We start from the raw sequence: 18368 nt of genomic DNA on the forward strand, positions 1-18368 counted from the left end.
AATTGCAAGCAAAATGAACTATTACCATTAAATGGATATCAAAAAATACCATATGGTGGGATATCAAAAAATACCGTATGGTGCTCATGCTTCTAAATAATCTTAAGAAGGTAAATGTATCATAATACTTGCTTATTGGACACTTTGTTAAGATATTGTTTTCAAATTATATATATATGAGGAAATTCTTAAAACTGTATTCCACGAGTCCATATGCAATTCTATTCCATAAAGAATTCAGCTTTGTGCTTGGAAAAAAAAAAAAGGCAAGTTAATAAAATAAAAATAAATTCTGGAACAGAGGCTCTTGCATCTAATCACTAACAAATGCTGGGATAATACAAGGGATACCTAATTTTAAAATGTTTTAGATATGAAGTAGTGAGAAATCTTGTGGGAAATGGTAGAGAAACTAGACCACCTCATTTGAGAAGAAAATATTTTTCAAATTCTGCCAACTGCATCATGGGAACAATCTGAATCTTACTTATCTAATCTCATGTTTCTGTATACTTACTACCACAGTTGCATGTTTAATCTGGAATAAGATTCTTGGTCAAACTTGTACCTTGATAAACTTCTCTGTCTGTTGCTTTGGGTATAGCAAAATGGAGCCAAAAATCTACACAGAGCACTTCCTTTATGAACAGTAACCTTAAAGACTACAAAATCTTCTGGGCATTACTCAACAGTTCTCCCCTGTGTCTGGGGACATCATTACACCACTCTGAGGTTAAGCAGCTGTATTTGACTAGATGACTGCAGATATGTGAAATAATGAGGGATAATAATGTGATAAGGGTGAAAAAAATATGAATTCTATAATTTGCTCATCAAGTTCAGCTTCTGAAACAGCCCACTTTGGCTCTCATTGTAGAGCTTTCTGGCTCCAGGAAAAATGAATCTGTTCTCATAGCTCTTGATATAATAAACAATACCATTAATACTAATTAAAAAAAAACCTCATGTGGACTAGGAAACAGAACAGCAATGTGAGGTAAATTAAAAATATGTTGAGGAATGCCAAAATAGGCAGTATTAATAGGCTGAATTTTAACAATCACCACATAAGTTTAATGCAATTTTAACCAGATCATTAACAGCACTGCTAAACAACTAAAATTGCTTTCAGGCTTCTGGTCAGAGGTCAGAGAGTTATTTGAGACTTTCTAAATAGGTATGAACTAAATGTTGACCACAGGAAAGCAGACATTCATTATACCCAAATATTCCTTAAACCAAGCCATAATTAGCAGGTTAAATAAATCTATAATTCTCCAAAGAAAATCATAAACAGCTGCCAAAAAATATTATATTAATAAATATATTTGACGAGGGACAAAGTCACCCTTTTGTAGGACTACACGTTCCTCACTTTTTCCTCAGTGACAATAAATAATGTCACCAAGCAGCTGAATGCTGCCTGCTTCCCATCTTGGCATAACTGGCAGATTCAACGAGCTCTAATAACTGCTATTTTCTTCTCTATTCTTACAGCTGTCAACTCCAGCTTCCAGACAAATGCAGAATGTGAAGTCAGGCCAAGGGGAGGGAAGAACACCTTTGAAAGTTTTACCTCAAAAAGGGGAAGAGATTTAAAAATAACGCAAAGGGCAAAAAGGTCTTAATCTTGGCACAGAAAGGCAGCCCTGTGCTTTCCTAGCAAAATGGTGCTGTGCTCCTCGTGGAGGAACTGAGTGGAGACATCTCAGTTATCACAATATTATAGAACAAATGAAGATTTCCTTCCTTTGTACAAGGCACACCGTTCTACCAGACGCATAAAACAGTAGTCTGTGGTCCTCTAATTCTCCTTAAGTATCCTAAACAACCCCTGTGTGTGGGGGTCCCAGAAAATATATGTGTCTCCATCCATGCCATGGGCAGGGACACCTTCCACTAGGCCAGGTTACTCAGAGCCCCATCCAGCCTGGCCTGGAACAACTCCAGGGATGAGGATTCCACTAGGAGTTCTGGAAGCAGAAGGGGCTGGTACACTCCCTATTTCTGTCAATGCTGCAGGGTAGTCCCTGCCCTCAAAAATCATCTGGGTGAATACAGTTGTCACTTTTGCCAGCTGTTACTCTCCAATCCACAACCTTCATCTCATATGACTTTCAACTACCCTGGCCACTCTCCCTGGTTGCTGCACTGGGATGTTACATGATCCTGGAGTTTATAACTACCAAGGATAGCACAGCTCTTGGATTTCATCATGAAATCCTTCATCAGCTGACGTGACTTCCTTGGATTTGTTGGGCACTTCAAATTGAAACGTTTCCAAGCAATGCCTAACCTTCTGGTAGAATGGCTTCCTCAGAAAACTAAAACCACTTTGCAGAGAGCTTGCAGCATGTCATGACTACAGAGAGCAGGGCAAGAGCCCTGTGTACGTTAGGAATAACATGTTACCCTTTCTCTGGGTGTACCGCGATAGAGCGTGGCTGGTCCAGCCCCTGGGAGATCACCACGTAGCGGAAGGAGCCGTTCAGCCGCGCCACCTCGATCAGGTTGAAGCCGTGGTCTGTCCAGTATATGTTACCTGGAAAAAATACCCTGAAGTCACTGCTTGAAGGAAAGGCTACTTGAAAACTACTACTTAAATCTTGGGATTTTAGCTAGTCAGAGTGACCCTGAGATGCATTAGAAAATCTCTTTTCCAGCTCAGCGGTCGAAGGAGGAGTCAGGGCTCTTCAGTTCTCATTCTCAAGGTTGTTTATTATATCTTATCTATAAAATTCTTTCTCCTGTCCTGCTGAGGTCCGTTCAGCAGGACAGTCAGAGGCACTCTGCTTGCCCCTGGGGTGGCGTTATCTTTTTATACTAAAAACTAGGTGTACAATATTTACAATACTTTCCAATACCTACCACCTATGTTAGACAGTGAGCTTCTACTCAAAACCAATTCAAAAGTGCCACCTTCACAGCAGAAGATGGAGGCCAAGAAGAAGAAGGACAAAGGCTGGAAACGCCCAGATTCCTCCATCTTGCCCCCTGAACCCCCATTCTAAAAAGCCCAAAAAACCTATTTTTCACCCCATGACAGACTAATTATTATTGTACTTAACATTTTGTGGCTTGCAGATCCTCATATAAGGTTGGTAACTTGCTCCATGTGTCATAATCAAAACCACAGGTGTCTTGAGCTCTGTGCCAGGATCTCTGAGACCCCTGGCAGGGGTCCTGGCAATCCAGGACAGCCAGAGGGATGTCCTGAATTCCAACACTTAGACTACTTCTGCTTAAGTCAGAATCAGAAACTAACTGCTATATTTTCATTTGCATAGGTTTTATATTTGTAATTTATAGTATTAGCCAGCCTTTTCATGGCATAAACTGGTATTGAAACTGTTCATCTAGGAAGTACCATCCTACATATATATATATAATTTTTATATATGTCATATATATATAATTATAATTATACATATATTATATATATATATAAAATTATTTTCCAGACATTTACGATACTAGACATTAGAGCTGAAAGGAATCAAAGCTATTTAATATTGGGCTGAAGAGGCAAGCCTCAGAAATGATACTCTCAGAAATGATGACACGTGTTGCAGTAAGGTAGAAAAATCATAGAGAAAGGGTTCATAAAATCAAGCCTGCTCTCCTGGAATCAGTGGCTGGCCTTGTGAAAGCTAGCATTTTGCAAGTTCCCATCTGAAAGCAATCCTGTTGTGAGCAACTCATTAGTATAACAATCTATTCCTGGGTAAAAAACAGCTTGCACCTGTATAAACATGTTTTTGCACCCTTAGAAAAATGGAAACTACCTTTCACAAACAACTTCCAGGCACATATAGAAGAGAGTTTGAGTGACCAATCAATACAGAGTAACAGCTTGTTACTAAGCTGAAATAATTGTCAAAAAAACTACCAACCAATTGGAGTCCCACACAAGGTCTGTGAACCTGTGTAAAAAGGAGTCATGTGAATATATTTATGAGGCTTTTTCCACCATGTAGAAAATGGAGTCCTGTGTGATTTATTCTCCACGCAGACACATCCTGGAGCAGGCTCAGACCTACCTGCTATCCAGTCCACTGCAATGCCTTCAACTCTCCCCAGACCATTTGTGACAATGTCTTCTTTCCAGGTTTGGTCTCGCTTAGCTCTGCTGATCTTGTTGAAACCCATGTCTGTCCAATAGATTGTATCATTTCCTGTAAAACACATGCCAATGATTCTCAGATTATTTCACTTTCTTCAGTCAAGGTTGCTGCATTAGCAACTGTAAATATTGCCACTTACACCTTTAACATGTATTAAGTATCAAAATTATCAGCATTAATTCCTCATTCCTCTGCCTTTTCTTGAATTTTGTTTAAAATCATTCTGTCAGACTTCTAGGTTGTTTAGTACAGCACATGTAGCACAATAGGGCTATGACAGGAAGCGACTACCTCTGTTAGAAATCACAATAAATATGCTGTCTTTACCTTTTCCCTAATGGAAGAAATGCTTCACAAACATAGCATTTTGTTTGCCACCACTCCAAAATATTCAGGAGTCTGAAAAGCTACAGTGTAAAACTGCTTATACAGACTTTTCCTTCAGTAATCAGACACATTGAATTTTAACAGTGTAAGGGAAAAAAATTAACTGGGGAAATAAAAAGTGACATTTGACAGTGATATGCTGACAAAAGAATAAAAAAATATATTCCATCCACAAGTCAGTTTTTATTTTAAATGTCCTGACAAGCTTCCACTAGCAGTCTTTTTGTTTGGTGTTTCAAGACATCTCAGCTGTCTTTCCAGCTTTTCTGCTGCAGTGATTGTCCATAAAGTGGAAAAAAGGGACAACTTGACCATTTAAACTCAACAGCCAGATGGAGAATTTGAAGTGGCTCAAGCACAGAAATAAACTCTCTTCTGTGGCACATAATAACCTCAAAAAAGAGGTGGGGCAAATGAAGTGAGAACGTCCCTTGAGCAGAATTGTCTCTATTTTCATTGACAGTGTTCTGTAAATAAGCTGCAAACAACATTCTGTTTGTAAAGTAATGAGCTGATGACCTCCTGAGTAAGATGTTTTGCAAAGAGATATTAAATAGTATTTGTTCCTTCATTATTTTTCTCATACATTGTAAATCTTCTTTTAATTCCATAATAGTGTGAGTGCATGTATAGACTATATATTTCTAGTAAAGCATAGAGATTTGACCTATATAAATAAATATAAATAATTCATATCTACATATCTACACATGTATCTATATATATGCATGTGTGTGTGAATATTTGTGTAGATTGATAGATATATCTATAAAAAAAGACAGTTATTTGTGACCAAACAGTATTGGTATGCCCAAGAATCTGACCCCACCTCTAATTAAACAAATGGCAATTCTGACTTTGAGTAGTCAAAACAAATATGAGAATCGTGCACTTTGCTATTTATTCACTAATTAGAATTTAGTTAGAAGCATCAAAACACAGGGAGAAAAAGGGTGTATGCATCTTCTAGATTGTTAATCTCTGCAAAAACATTGTCATTAGACTTTTAATTATGATATGCTATACTACTAGCATATGTAAATATTTTATCCACATTGCATACCTAAATTACTGAGAAAACAGCAAAATCTGGGAATCCTTCATGTTTAAGAGTGAAATGAAAACACCACTCACTAAATGGAAAACAAAACAAAAAAAAAGAAATCTGAAACAACCTCCACTTTCATTCTGTGTTACATTTGGTATACGTAGGTTTTAGAAATGAATTTATACAATTGAATGTAAGGTATCAAAATGAGAAAAACAGATGTTTTGGAAGCTGAAATGCAGTTGAAAGCTGTAACATTTTTATAACACACTATCCCCTTGTGATTTCCCTGCTGCACACCATTTACATTTATCTTTGCAATGCATTTATCACTGCCAATTCTAGTCATGTTCCCTGTGCTGTGACTACATCAAGCCAAGTGGGAGAACCTCAATTTCATTCAGCCTCAAATCTCATTTTTTCCAAAAAGTCAAAAATCTCACTCTTCCAAAATATTAATTTGATACTTATTAGCTAAGTCCACATAAACCTTTCTACAGTAGGAGCTAACATATTGTATGACTATTGTAAAAAAAAAGAAAAATCCCAAACCAAAAAGTGAGATTCAAAATAGCTAATAAAACCAATAAAAGTCAATACAATAATGTTATTTTAAATTGAAAAGGTCAAATTTTAATCTTCTGTGTTAGATGCAACAATTTTGTAAAGTTTTCCTAATTTAAATTTAAAAAAAAAATTAAAATCCCTAGAAAACCCTATTGCATTTTCTTAGAAGTCTCTGAAATGAATAGTGTGGTCACCACTTTTCTCTCTTCTCTCCTGTGTCTTTCCAGAAATAGATTAAATCTCTTTAACAGACTCTTTCCCACCTCAGGTATGTGTACAAAGGTTCTGGCTTTTAAGTGATTTTTATGTCTCTGGAGACTATAACTGAGCTATACCCATGATGTGAGAAAAGCTCTGTACATCAGCTGCCACTGATTTGAAAGTAAAATATCCAACTATTAATGCTGCAAAATGTTGAGAGAACTTGAAATTTTGCTACTCAGAGATGCAAGAGCATCAGTGAAGAAGCAGATCAAAAAAAAGTGAAGATGTAATGAATTTAACTTCCAACCTGATAAAAAAAATTCAGTGATATTTGTGTGATGAAGTAGTCCAACAGAGCCAACAGAAATAGGTCTGATTTCAATACCAAGACAAATATTAACATACAATTAAGAAAAAAAAAATCAGATCTCTAAATGCTGAATTCCCAGGCAGAATCCATGTCAAAATAAAAAACAATGGAGAATGGCAAAATAATTGTATGCTGCAAGAGGGTAATGTCTGTATTTATATAATATAGGTAACTTAAGATTTTATTTCAAGACTGCCAGTTTGGAAACTCAATAGGCAACAAAATGAGTATGGAAGGAAGGCTGATGGGAGAAAAATACAGATACACAGGATATTTTTCAGGACACTACTTGGTCACAGATTATTTATTTTTCAAAAACTAGTCAAAACTTGCTACCATGTTTTAAGATATCCAAACACCACCATTGTCCAGTCACTTTTAGAATCTGATCTTTAATTTTTTCCCACCTTCTTTCACATGCATGCAGAACTGAAACCTCCTAATTTCATAGGAAGCTTGTGAGGCTGTGTAAATGAAAAATTATTTCTGTATATACATTGGAAAGTATGTAGTGTACTCCAGGTGGAAATGCTCCTTCAGGCTTTCAGAGCTCCTTCCAGAAGGAAGGGACAGATCCAGACTTGGCTTGTGCCCTGCAGGAACGTGGCTGAGCGGGACAGGGAGAAAACCATCCCAGTCAGCTGTCAGAGCCACCTGCTAGGTACTGCACCACCCAGCACTAAGAAAATTCCATGGAAACGCAGAGTGTCATAGCAGGAACAAGCCTTTTCACACTTTCTCTAAAACCACCAGTTTCCTACTCAAGTTCTCAGTGAGGACCCTGCCAAAAGAGAGCAGCTGCTGCTGCCAGAGCAATTGGCTGTACACAACATTTCCTATTTACTGTAAATATTAAAGGTAGAGTTTAACTCTGTAACGTGATCCATTTCCAATTCCTTTAAACACAGCTGTAATTTCTTAGAAGGTTTGAGAACAAGGGGTTATTTCATTTATGAGAACAATTTATGATTTTAACCATACATACAATAAATTATATATTATATTTTACCTGCATGGAAGTCTATGCCCACAGCAAATGAAGCCCCAGATATAGGCATTAAAGCATCCATTTTATCATTTGGATCGAGAGGAATTCCTCTAATTCCCTCATGGACAGAGTACATGAGAAATGATTCAATACCTAAGGGAAAGATAAAGCAGCCAATGAGAGCAAAGAGAAAACTTTCCAAATAACCAGGACTAGAGGAGATAACATATATTAAACATGATTTTCCACAAGTGCTCCACAGTTTTGCAGTGACAACTCCAGATCTTTGAAAAGATATCCATGAGTCATTATAGTGAGTTTCTAATTAAATTAAAAATGTGGTTTCATCAAGAGAAGGGAATCACTGTCCATGTCAAACACCACCTTATAATCAGGTAATTCATTCAATTAATTCAATTTCAGCAGAAATTAAAATTAAAGTTTAAGAAAAAAAATGGTTCAAATTATGAGACATTTAAGAATATTTCCAGTGCACATCTGAGCTTTGTGGATGTATTCAGCAAGAGATAATTTTAAAGAGTTTGTGGAAAACAGGAAAGTAAATTGTCTTTTGAGGTACAGGTTTCACCTCACTTCAGTTATGTATATTTCTTTTACAGAGAGAGAGAATTACATAGATTTAGTGATGCATTTTAAATGTCTACTTTTGTGTTAGATTAATCAAATTCCAAGTGCACCTATTAAGTAGGAATGAATTCTACTGTGTAGACTTCTTCTTACACAGTAATTCTCAGGAATTACTTAGTCCTAATTAATAGTCATAAATTATATTGAATTTATAAAGCTATAAGACGCCTTGACCATAAAGTTGTTTTGCATTATTCAGGCAAAGAGTAAGAATTTGGCTGTGAGCTATGTTCTGACTTCTACCAACTTAAAAAAGAAAAAGATCTAAGGAAAAAAATTGGTTTTATTTTATAGTAAGAGCATTACAATAGGAGGAGATACCCAACCATTCAGATATCTGTAGTCTGTAATTTAAAGTTATTTAATTTAAGTTATATGACCTTGAACAAATATTTATAAATGATGGTTCATATGGTCTGCTTTTCTGTCTATATATAAAAAAAAAAAATCAAAGTTACCACAGAACTATTCATTTTTTTGAATAATTTAATGAAAAGCTAAATTTAATTCTGCCCTGACCACTACAGACTTTTCTCTGTTACTGTTCAAATCAAGCATATTAAGTATAGTTATTCAACTGAAAATGACTGAATTAAGTTTATTCACTCATTGCAATGTTCCCCTGGAAGTTAAATTGGTTAAAACAGATGCTGCAGCCATTTTACCTTTGCAGGCCATGCGGTTCTTTTGGAGGTTGTAGCCCACGGTGCACACACAAGTTCTGGTGGTTTCTGACGTTGGCAAACAGAGCTGGGAGCATCCCCCATTGTTTAACTGGCAGGAATTGCTGCCTATGACATGACAGGAGAGGAGACAAGAGAAACCAAAACTTGAGCAATGCAACCCTGGCTAAAAAGTAAGTGTTGTTGGCAATATATTATTATTATTTCCAATTTTTTGGTCAGATAACTGATTTGAAAAATTGAGATATGCATAAAATTTCATCAATTCATATACCTTTCCATGCTTCACTCATGCATTCACTCCTGCACATCCATGCAGAATTTCAACCCCACATTTCCCCCCAGAACATAAATAATTCTATTTTCTGAAAAATCTGTCCATTTTAAAGTTAAAGCATATAAAAAACCTGAACATTGTATGTTGAGTTAATGATGAAATCTCACTGACATTAGTGTGTCTTGATCTAGACCAGGAACAAATCATTGGCTATATACTATTCATTCATCAAATATTATATTAGTCTTGTTATCTTCATGAATGAGCCATTTTTAGTATATTTAAGACATACTCTAGTCTTAGAGTATATATAATACATACTCTAGTCTTTATATTTAATATACTCCAGTCTTTAGTATATTTAAGACATACTCTCTCAAATCCATGCTCCTAAGTACCTGATTATTACAATATTTAATAGAAAATATATTTTAATAAGACTTATAATAGACATTATACACAGTAAACTAAACACATCTCAGAAATTGGAAATTTCATGAAGAAAAATTTAAATTCACTAAGATACTCAAGGAATTAATTGATTACAAGTTAATATTTTCTTCACATTGGGAGAACCATGTGAGAAAAGATACTGTGCCCTCTAAAAATTGGTTAAACATCCTTCAAATGTGACTTACCTTGCTGTGCAGCCTTATCATACACTTTCATATGAACCACACCTGCAGTTTTGTTTCTAAGGACAGTTGGGTTTCTTCCGTCTTTTTTATTACAGGTGCCAATCTGAGCCAAGTTCTGGTCTGCCCACCAAAGCTTTTTATCTGCAAAATTTAATTTCAGAAATTAGGAGGATCACTATCAAACTGGATGTGGTTGAGACCTGAGGTGGGAAAAAGTTTTGAGGTTAATTCTGAGATCAGTTTTAAGGGAAATTGCCTAAAGAGGTTATAGAGAAAATCTGAAGAAATTGTGTCATTAACATTCTGCAGACATGAAAGCAGTTTTCACCAGTTTTACTTTTGCTGAGACAACTGCTGATTTAAAGCTACCTGCATAGAAAAATGCCTCTTTTTTCATATCTATGTGGAAATTCTAGTGTTACCCTAGGGGAGAAATTCATTTTCACAAGTAAACAAAATTGCTTGAAATATTAAGCTAAATCTTTTATTAAAAAGTTACAATCTGTTACTAAGAAATCCTGAAAAAAAAATGAAAAGCAGGCACTGCCTCCTAAAGTTTCAAAATTATAATTTTAAATGCTCTGATTTCAAGCTCAAACTTCAGTGAACTAATGACTGAAAACTGTAGCCAATCTTGTGATTGTCCCTGTAATTGGTCCTCACTCCTTGAGTCCACAGAGATGAATGATCAGATGGGCTCAGGGTTCTTCATTTTAGATAGAACAGATAATTACTGCAAAGGAACCAAAAGTAAAACCTTGACCTGAAAACCCTTAAACTTCAGGAACGCTGCCTTCCCAAAAAATACTGTGTATTAACTTCAGTTTCAGTTAATTCCCTTTTCAGTTAAAAGAATTGTTGCCTATCCTGCAGTTTTAATATTTAAATAACAAATTTATAGAGTCACACAGTTGAGTGATTTGTGTCAAGAAATGCAAATCTAAAAAATAATTTTCACTGTGATAACTGTAAAAAGTTACAGCACAAAATAAAATATTTTTCCTAGACATAAATACTCTCTACCAGTATATGATAACACCAGAATCTGTGGAATGAAAAACATTCTAAATATCAAAATTTGGAGACACAAATGGAACTCTCTATTTAATTTTGGATAAAATTTAAAGAAATACTATAATTTTATGCATTGACTAGTCAGTCTAAAATTGACTGATTCAAAACATTATCATACAATAATAATCAATTAACAGCAGCTTACATCTAAAGACACTTTTGTCAGAAAATCCTTAGAACAAGAAATGCCTGTGTTCTATTTTGATTATGTCAATTATAACAAAAAGGCACATGAAAGTTAAAAATATTAATATGACTGTGTGCTATAATCCATATATGAAATATTGGGAATTGGAGTTGGTTTTTTTCCTGTTGAATAATGACCCACAATCCTAAAGGTTATGTGAACAGTTTCAATGAAATGTTTGTATGTGACAAAGAGCTTTTGTTCCTCACATCCTCTTTGTGACCACAAATCAGAAAAGGCCATTAAATAATTTTGGTCAATTTAATTAAATTAACCAAATTAAATAACGACTGCTGTTTTGTGCATAGTAACATGAACTTACTGTTTTACATATCCAAATCCGTTTATAAAAAATGAGTTGTTTTGTAAGACAGGGGTACAGGAAGAAAGCAAATTACATCTAGTTTTGGTGTTTTTATCCTTTAGTTCAAGCAATCAAACTGTTTTAGTCATTCCTTTAGTATTTTGTGCAAAACCTCAGTTTTGGCTATGGTTTAAACAACCTCCCAAACCTGTCCTTGGCTGGCCTGCCTGTCTCCTTAGGAAAAGGAAAGAAACAACAACTCCAAATAAACAACTTGTCATGTTGTTTTACCAAAAGATAAACACATGGCATGTACTTAATCAAGAAGTTTGATCTACACCACAAATATTTTCATTTCTCCCTTTTGATAACAAGTCCCGAGCCAAACCCATTTTTACACGAGCAGCTGAAGGTCCCACCAGGTACCACTTTTGTTTATTGAGGTACTCAACGAGACCACATCTGCTTCCATGAACAGTTAAGAGTGTCTGAACAATTCCCATCAACGGTGTCAGACTCATCAGATCCCGGAGTTGTTCTCCTCTGGTGACAAAAACAACACTTCATAAACTCATTACTAATCCTAAGGCACTCGACTGTGACTGCAGAGGTTGAGGAGTCCCCTACAACCCCTACACCAATATAAAGGACAAATCACAACAATTCACAAGTGAGGTATCACAATACTCTTCAAATGGATTATTTCACCTTCCACTTTCATTCTTGTGAATGTGAAACCTGCATAAACCTTTAAATAAATGTGCAATTTTGAAATTACTGAACTAGTGTTTATTCTTCTCTTACACAGAATGGTACACTATGATTTTTAGAAATAGACAAGGATAGAGTAAGGGGATTTAAAGGAGAAAGGTCATACAAACCCTGACCTAGTATAGTTAAAAATAAAGGTAAAAAATACAATAAAATAAAATAAAAAATCCACCAATCTAAAAAAAAACAAACCAAAATGCCCAACCAAACAAATCAACACAAAAATTCTGAAGTACAGACTCCTTGAGGTCATACCTCTTATGACTTACAAACACTTGCCAGTTATGCCCTAAAACCTTAGAAATAAATGTTTCAATTATTTAGAAAATGCTACGTGACCAACAAATACCACTGCAGTCTCAAGTAAAGAAAAAAACCAAACCGAAACAATTACATGTCTATTTTTGACCATAATTCTAAGTTAAATTTGGACTACTTCTCTCTGCATTATTGATATTCTGTCAGTAGACAACTCATTTATGATGTCTACTATTCAGGATTGACTAATTCTTTCTATATTAATTTTAAAATATAGTAAATGATTTTACAAAAACCCACTTCAGCATAAAGACAACTTTCTTTCACACACAAGGGACAAAAAATGCTGTTTTGGACCTTTAATCATCAAACTAAAGTGATTTATCTGCTTGATTATGCTAACAAGAATGTTGCTCGATCACTAATTACAACCTTGTTGCTGAAACTGGGTTATAATATATATTAAAATTGTTGTATTTATCCATTCTGCTGGGTAATTAGCATTAAGCACAGCAACATATTGGGAAACAGCAACTTCAGATGCCAAAAATTGCTACCCTGGCTTTGTGGACGGTCCTTTGGAGACTTCAAGTAGTACTCTGAATGCAAATTTCGATGGGCCATTAGTTTTCATTAATGGTGGCTGGAGTATTTATGGAAGACAACTATGTACTGCACTTAGAGCTGGGCAAATTGCCTAGATATATTTCATATATTAATGCTAAGGTAATGAATGGTGTTACAGCAATTAGAAGATTGATGACTTGGAAAATTAAGGTGTGTGTGTGTTTGAAGTCCCCTGATCTGAGCAGCCCCTTTCACTTTGCAAACAGATACAGTAAAGTCACACCACCTGGGCTGCTAAGGAAGCATTCTGCTGTTAGTTTTGAAACTTTATTTAGGATGAAACATAAATCAAATGACCAATATACCATCTAATGCACGATGAAAATTAACAGGGGCATGAATATATTTTGGTAATATTAACCTACATTTTCTGTCTAAAATGAAATACTGTAATTGTTTGTTTCAGTTTTGATGGCTTGATAATACAACTTGATGGCTATATTTATATATAGTTTTTGTTCAAAAAATTGTCCTTCTAATATCTGCATGCCCATTGAAAAGCTATTATGTATATTTGATTTTGTTTTATTGCTGATTGAATATTTTTATATGAACTTCAACAGAAATAGCACTTACACATAAAATCATTCACTATGTGGAGCTACTCTATTTTATAGTAAAAAAAGACCAAATGCACAACAAATTATATCCTCATTATATTCTTATTTTGTAGAGACATGAGCTGAATGTTGTGGCTTTGTGTCAATTGTATTTCTGTGAGGACCAGATACAAAATCCAATCAAATGCAACCACTAAAACTGCTGACAGAATCCTTCAGCATCCCTTTCTCCTCAGCTACAGACTTACAGTAACTAATCAATACTTTTCTAGTTTCTCATTCAGAGTCATTTGTCATTCAAGAAACAACACACCAGTTTGGAAACACGTCAGATGCTGCTGCTGCATCTTAGATTGTGTGAAATAATGACTCTGCTCCCCAACCCAGAAACACAGCTCTCACATCAAAGGAAAATTTCTAACCAATCTCAATAGCAGCCAATGAATCGTTTTCACTAAGTAACTTGGAAGGCAGGAAACGAGACTTTATGCAGAATTCCAAATATATCTTTATCATTTGATCCCACTGAAAACACTGGCTATCAAGAAAATGGCTAAAATCAGATATTGAATGGTAGATTAAACTCAAACTTTAAGACAAATATAGAAAGCATTTTATTCTCCTTGAAAAGAATTCTTCTGTACTGTATAAGACATTCAAAGATTCTTTCACATGGAACATGCTGAATACCAGAACAGGGAATCTATTTGATATCAACTTATAAACTGTGCCAGCAGTAGGTGTTGAAAATTATGTAGGGCACAGGGTGCTGTGAATCATATAAGCTTCTAAATTACTAAAAAAAAAAAATCAGCAGAGGTCTTTGAAGAAAATAAAATGTCAAGTTTACATAGTCAGAGAAGAAAATTGCTATGACCAAATGCAAGACAATAACCAGTGGGAGGTACTAGACAAAGCATTCATGTGGTTTTGAGTGATAGATTAATTAAAAATGGCTGATGTTCCATACGCTGACATCTCACAGAGTGAATATGGATTTGAAGAAAAAGTGGTAAGAGTGGGAAAGCATGTAGGACTTCATGGATTTACAACAACTTTTTTGTAATACAGAATGGCAACAGCACACTTTTGTTTTTTGATATGGTTAAAGGCATGGAAAAACAGCCATTTTGTACATATCAAATGGAATATTATTTTCATCCCATAAAATAGGATGAAAATAATATTCCATTTGATATGTACACATTCAAAAAGATTTAGCAAAAGCAGACACCAAAAGACTAGGAATTTTGCTCAGCATATTGAAAAAGAAAGATTGACACTGCTGAGTAGAAAACCAATAAATGAAAGACCCAAAACCCAGAAATATGTGAATTAGATATTGTTTCCATTCCCCTCAAGGATAAACCTGACAGTTACCTTGGCACCAACTTGTTTGCTAACATTATTTTTTATGTCTTATCATTACCTTCTATAAGCTTCCACTAAAGAATGCAATAGTAGGAAAATGTAAAACAGAGCCTGGAAACGACAAAGCAACAGCAAACATCTGAAACAGAAGTGGGAACTTCCAAATGGTTTCCAACAGCTAAACTGCAATGCTAAAATAGAGGAATTGGAAGCAATAAAAACAATGTGGAGATTGAGGGGTCGTGCTAAAGGAGAATCCTCATTGCTGGTGAAGCTCTGAGCCACTCCATAAATTGTATTACAAAGCAAACCAAAACCTTTACTGACTTTACTGGCAGTGTCTATTGAGCTCAAGCTATCAGAACAGCACAGAGAATACCAAGGCAAACCAGAGAATTCTTGACTGGGCCAGGCCTTGCCCAGTCATTGCCTTTTTTATAGCTCTGAAAAATCTTCTGGAACGTGAAGTATAAGATACAGCAATAGCCACTGGGAACTGTCAGTTCTATGAGTTTTCTGTGCAAAATTCTGTCCAGACATGGCATGGAAGGCATTAGCTCTTGACACAGGCTGTGGGATTCTCTTTTGGTGTCTCTGAGATCACGCTTTTTCACAAGGAGACTGATGGCTGGGGAAGATGCCTCCCAAACACCAAAGAAATTTTCAAAATCAACAGCTGAGGTGCTTGAAGAGACACCAGTGGTGTAGTAAATTTGTTAGAGATTAATTTTTTTCAGAAGATCCTTCCTCCTTTAGAGCACCTAGCCTTGGCAGGGAATGGGTGCATGGCAGCCAGGGCTACCTCAGACCACATGGCCCATCCCCTCTGCCCACTGAGGTGCCCTCACTGTGTCCTTGTTCCAGCTCCCCAGTGCAGGAAAGGTCCTGGAGTTCAACGAGTGACCAACTCTGTGACCTGGTGGCACAACTGTAAAAAAGGGAGTTCCAAAATACCAAACTCCATCTCCTTTTTCTGCTCAGTGGAAACATAACCCAACAATATGACAAGATCATATAGTAAAACATACCAACAAAGAAAATTAGCTGTCCAAAACACCACTTTTAGCTGGGAAAACACTAAATGCAAAATACAGAATAATGCAAAAGATTATTATATATTAATTCTGAAGATTACAGAACTCTCCAGCACTGAGCAGAAATTAAATTCTACAAAACAGTAAAGGGTTTGGGCACAGGTATCATCTCTCTCTTCAGTCACTGATGAATTCAAATGGTACAAAAAAAATATAGCTCATTATATACACAGAGGAGAAATACTTAATTCATGCTTTATTGTGTTTACTGTGGTTTTAGATACAAACAGTCAAGAAAATTTAGGAATAGGAGCAAAAATGATGTAATAAACATTGCAATTACTCTGATTCACCTGCTTAAACCTCTGATTAAACTTGTAGACAAGCAGATCAGCAGGGGTAGTAAATTTTCATACCCTACCACATTAAATCTTTCATTGGAACAAATTAGTCATTCTTCTTTACTTATATATTATTAGTTATGACCATTTATCAATTAGATAAACTCTTATCTTGCTTCATATGGCACTGGGTTTTCTGTTCTGACCCAATTTACATGCACAAAAGCCTGCTTGTAAGAAACTGATGAACATCCACTCACTCTTTAGGAAAATAATTGGCATTTATATTACTGCAGTGTGTTCCACAACATGGAAACTTACAGGAGAAATGAATGCAGGAACTTTTCACGTTTTTCAATCAGCACATACAATACTGTGATAAAACTGTATGTGCTTGTACTTTTCCTCCAGCAGATTTTTATGAGGAATCCCACTGCAATGCCAAGATGAAGTTTAGCACAACTATGACTCTAAAACCCCAAATCGAAACAAACAGAAAACTCCAAACTCTTTGTAAGTTTTGTTCACCATTGTCACAGACATCTTTTGTGAGAAATCCTTTCCTTAGGATTTTTCCTCCTGAGAAGCTGAGAGGCCTCAAGAACAAAATGTAAACAATGATTATCTGCTGCTGTGGAATGCAACAGGTAAATCTTTGATTGGCCCATGTTGGATGTTTCTAATTAATGGCCAATCACAGTCTAGCTGTCTGGACTGTCTCAGTCAGTCACAAGTTTTTGTTATCATTCTTTCCTATTCTATTCTTAGCTAGCCTTCTGATGAAATCCTTTCTTCTATTCTTTTAGTATAGTTTTAATGTAATATATATCATAAAATAATAAATCAAGCCTTCTGAAACGTGGAGTCAGATCCTCATCTCTTCCCCAATCCAAGAACCCCTGTGAAAACCATCACACACCATTTTTAAAGGAGCAAGAATTGTCACCACCCATAAAAACCAAGCATCCCAAACTATTAATATTAGAGGCACATGTGATAATACCAACATAGGGGAAATTCTTCCACCTCCAGATGTGCAAAACTTCAACTACTTTGATGCACTCTTCTTTCCATGGCAGCTATAAACTCTTTATTCCCTGTCCCAAAGGGAAATTCACTGCTGTGTAGCCTCTGTGGATGGCAGGTGAAGACCTGGCACCTCCACCAGCTCAGTGACAGAATGAACAAACAAAACACACTTTACACCTCCTGGTAAAGGCTTCCAACAGCTCCCCAGAGTAAGGGTCATTTATTCAGTCTACATCCAGTCACAATCCAATCAATGAAAAACAATTTGTCCAAATTAACATTCATGATTCCTTCTGACACCAAACCTGCTCGTGGTTATGAATGCACATATGAAATCAAAATACCCCCAACAGATACTGACAGCATTTAGAGTTCAGTACTGGCCAAATGGGTGTATAATAAATCTAATTTAGTAATTACCACTTTAAATATGACATAATTTACACCTATGTGTATAAAAGTAATTTAATCTTATTTAATTTTAACTAGCACATCATCTATATGTGCGTAATTATTATTTAATCAATCAAATAAACTATTTCAAAAAAAGAAATATAAAAAATAATAAAATATTAAAAATAAGAAGAAAATATAACAGTAATAATGTAAAAATAATAAGAAACACAAAAAATATAAGCAATATAAAAATTAATAAGAAATAGAAAAATATTTCATAAAAAGACTGGCAGTTGATAACCCACTCATCTCAACAGAAGTCTGTTAATCAACTGAACTTATTTTTTTGAATATCCAAGATAAATACAAGTGATTTTTAAGTGAACCAGAATAAAGGTCAGTAATTTACAGGAAATATGGAAAGCTCTAAAGTCATCTCCAAAAAGCAGAAACATAAATGTAAATTCTGAGTCAACCTGGAA

The 18368-nt window shown here is 35.4% G+C and overlaps 1 protein-coding gene across 3 annotated transcripts in view; it reads right to left on the minus strand.

Annotated features, from left to right (window-relative positions):
- Positions 1-18368, minus strand: part of LRP1B (LDL receptor related protein 1B) — a 642008-nt gene that overhangs the window by 143755 nt on the left and 479885 nt on the right. For all 3 annotated transcript variants that reach the window (XM_058028149.1, XM_058028148.1, XM_058028147.1), the window contains 5 exons: positions 9935-10075; positions 9002-9127; positions 7710-7841; positions 4041-4175; positions 2413-2542 (listed from right to left, as the gene is read on the minus strand). In XM_058028149.1, the coding sequence (XP_057884132.1) occupies positions 2413-2542; positions 4041-4175; positions 7710-7841; positions 9002-9127; positions 9935-10075 (664 nt within the window). The remainder of the gene's footprint in view (positions 1-2412; positions 2543-4040; positions 4176-7709; positions 7842-9001; positions 9128-9934; positions 10076-18368) is intronic.

The sequence above is a fragment of the Melospiza georgiana genome, chromosome 7, assembly GCF_028018845.1.
Source record: "Melospiza georgiana isolate bMelGeo1 chromosome 7, bMelGeo1.pri, whole genome shotgun sequence".
NCBI lineage: Eukaryota > Metazoa > Chordata > Aves > Passeriformes > Passerellidae > Melospiza > Melospiza georgiana.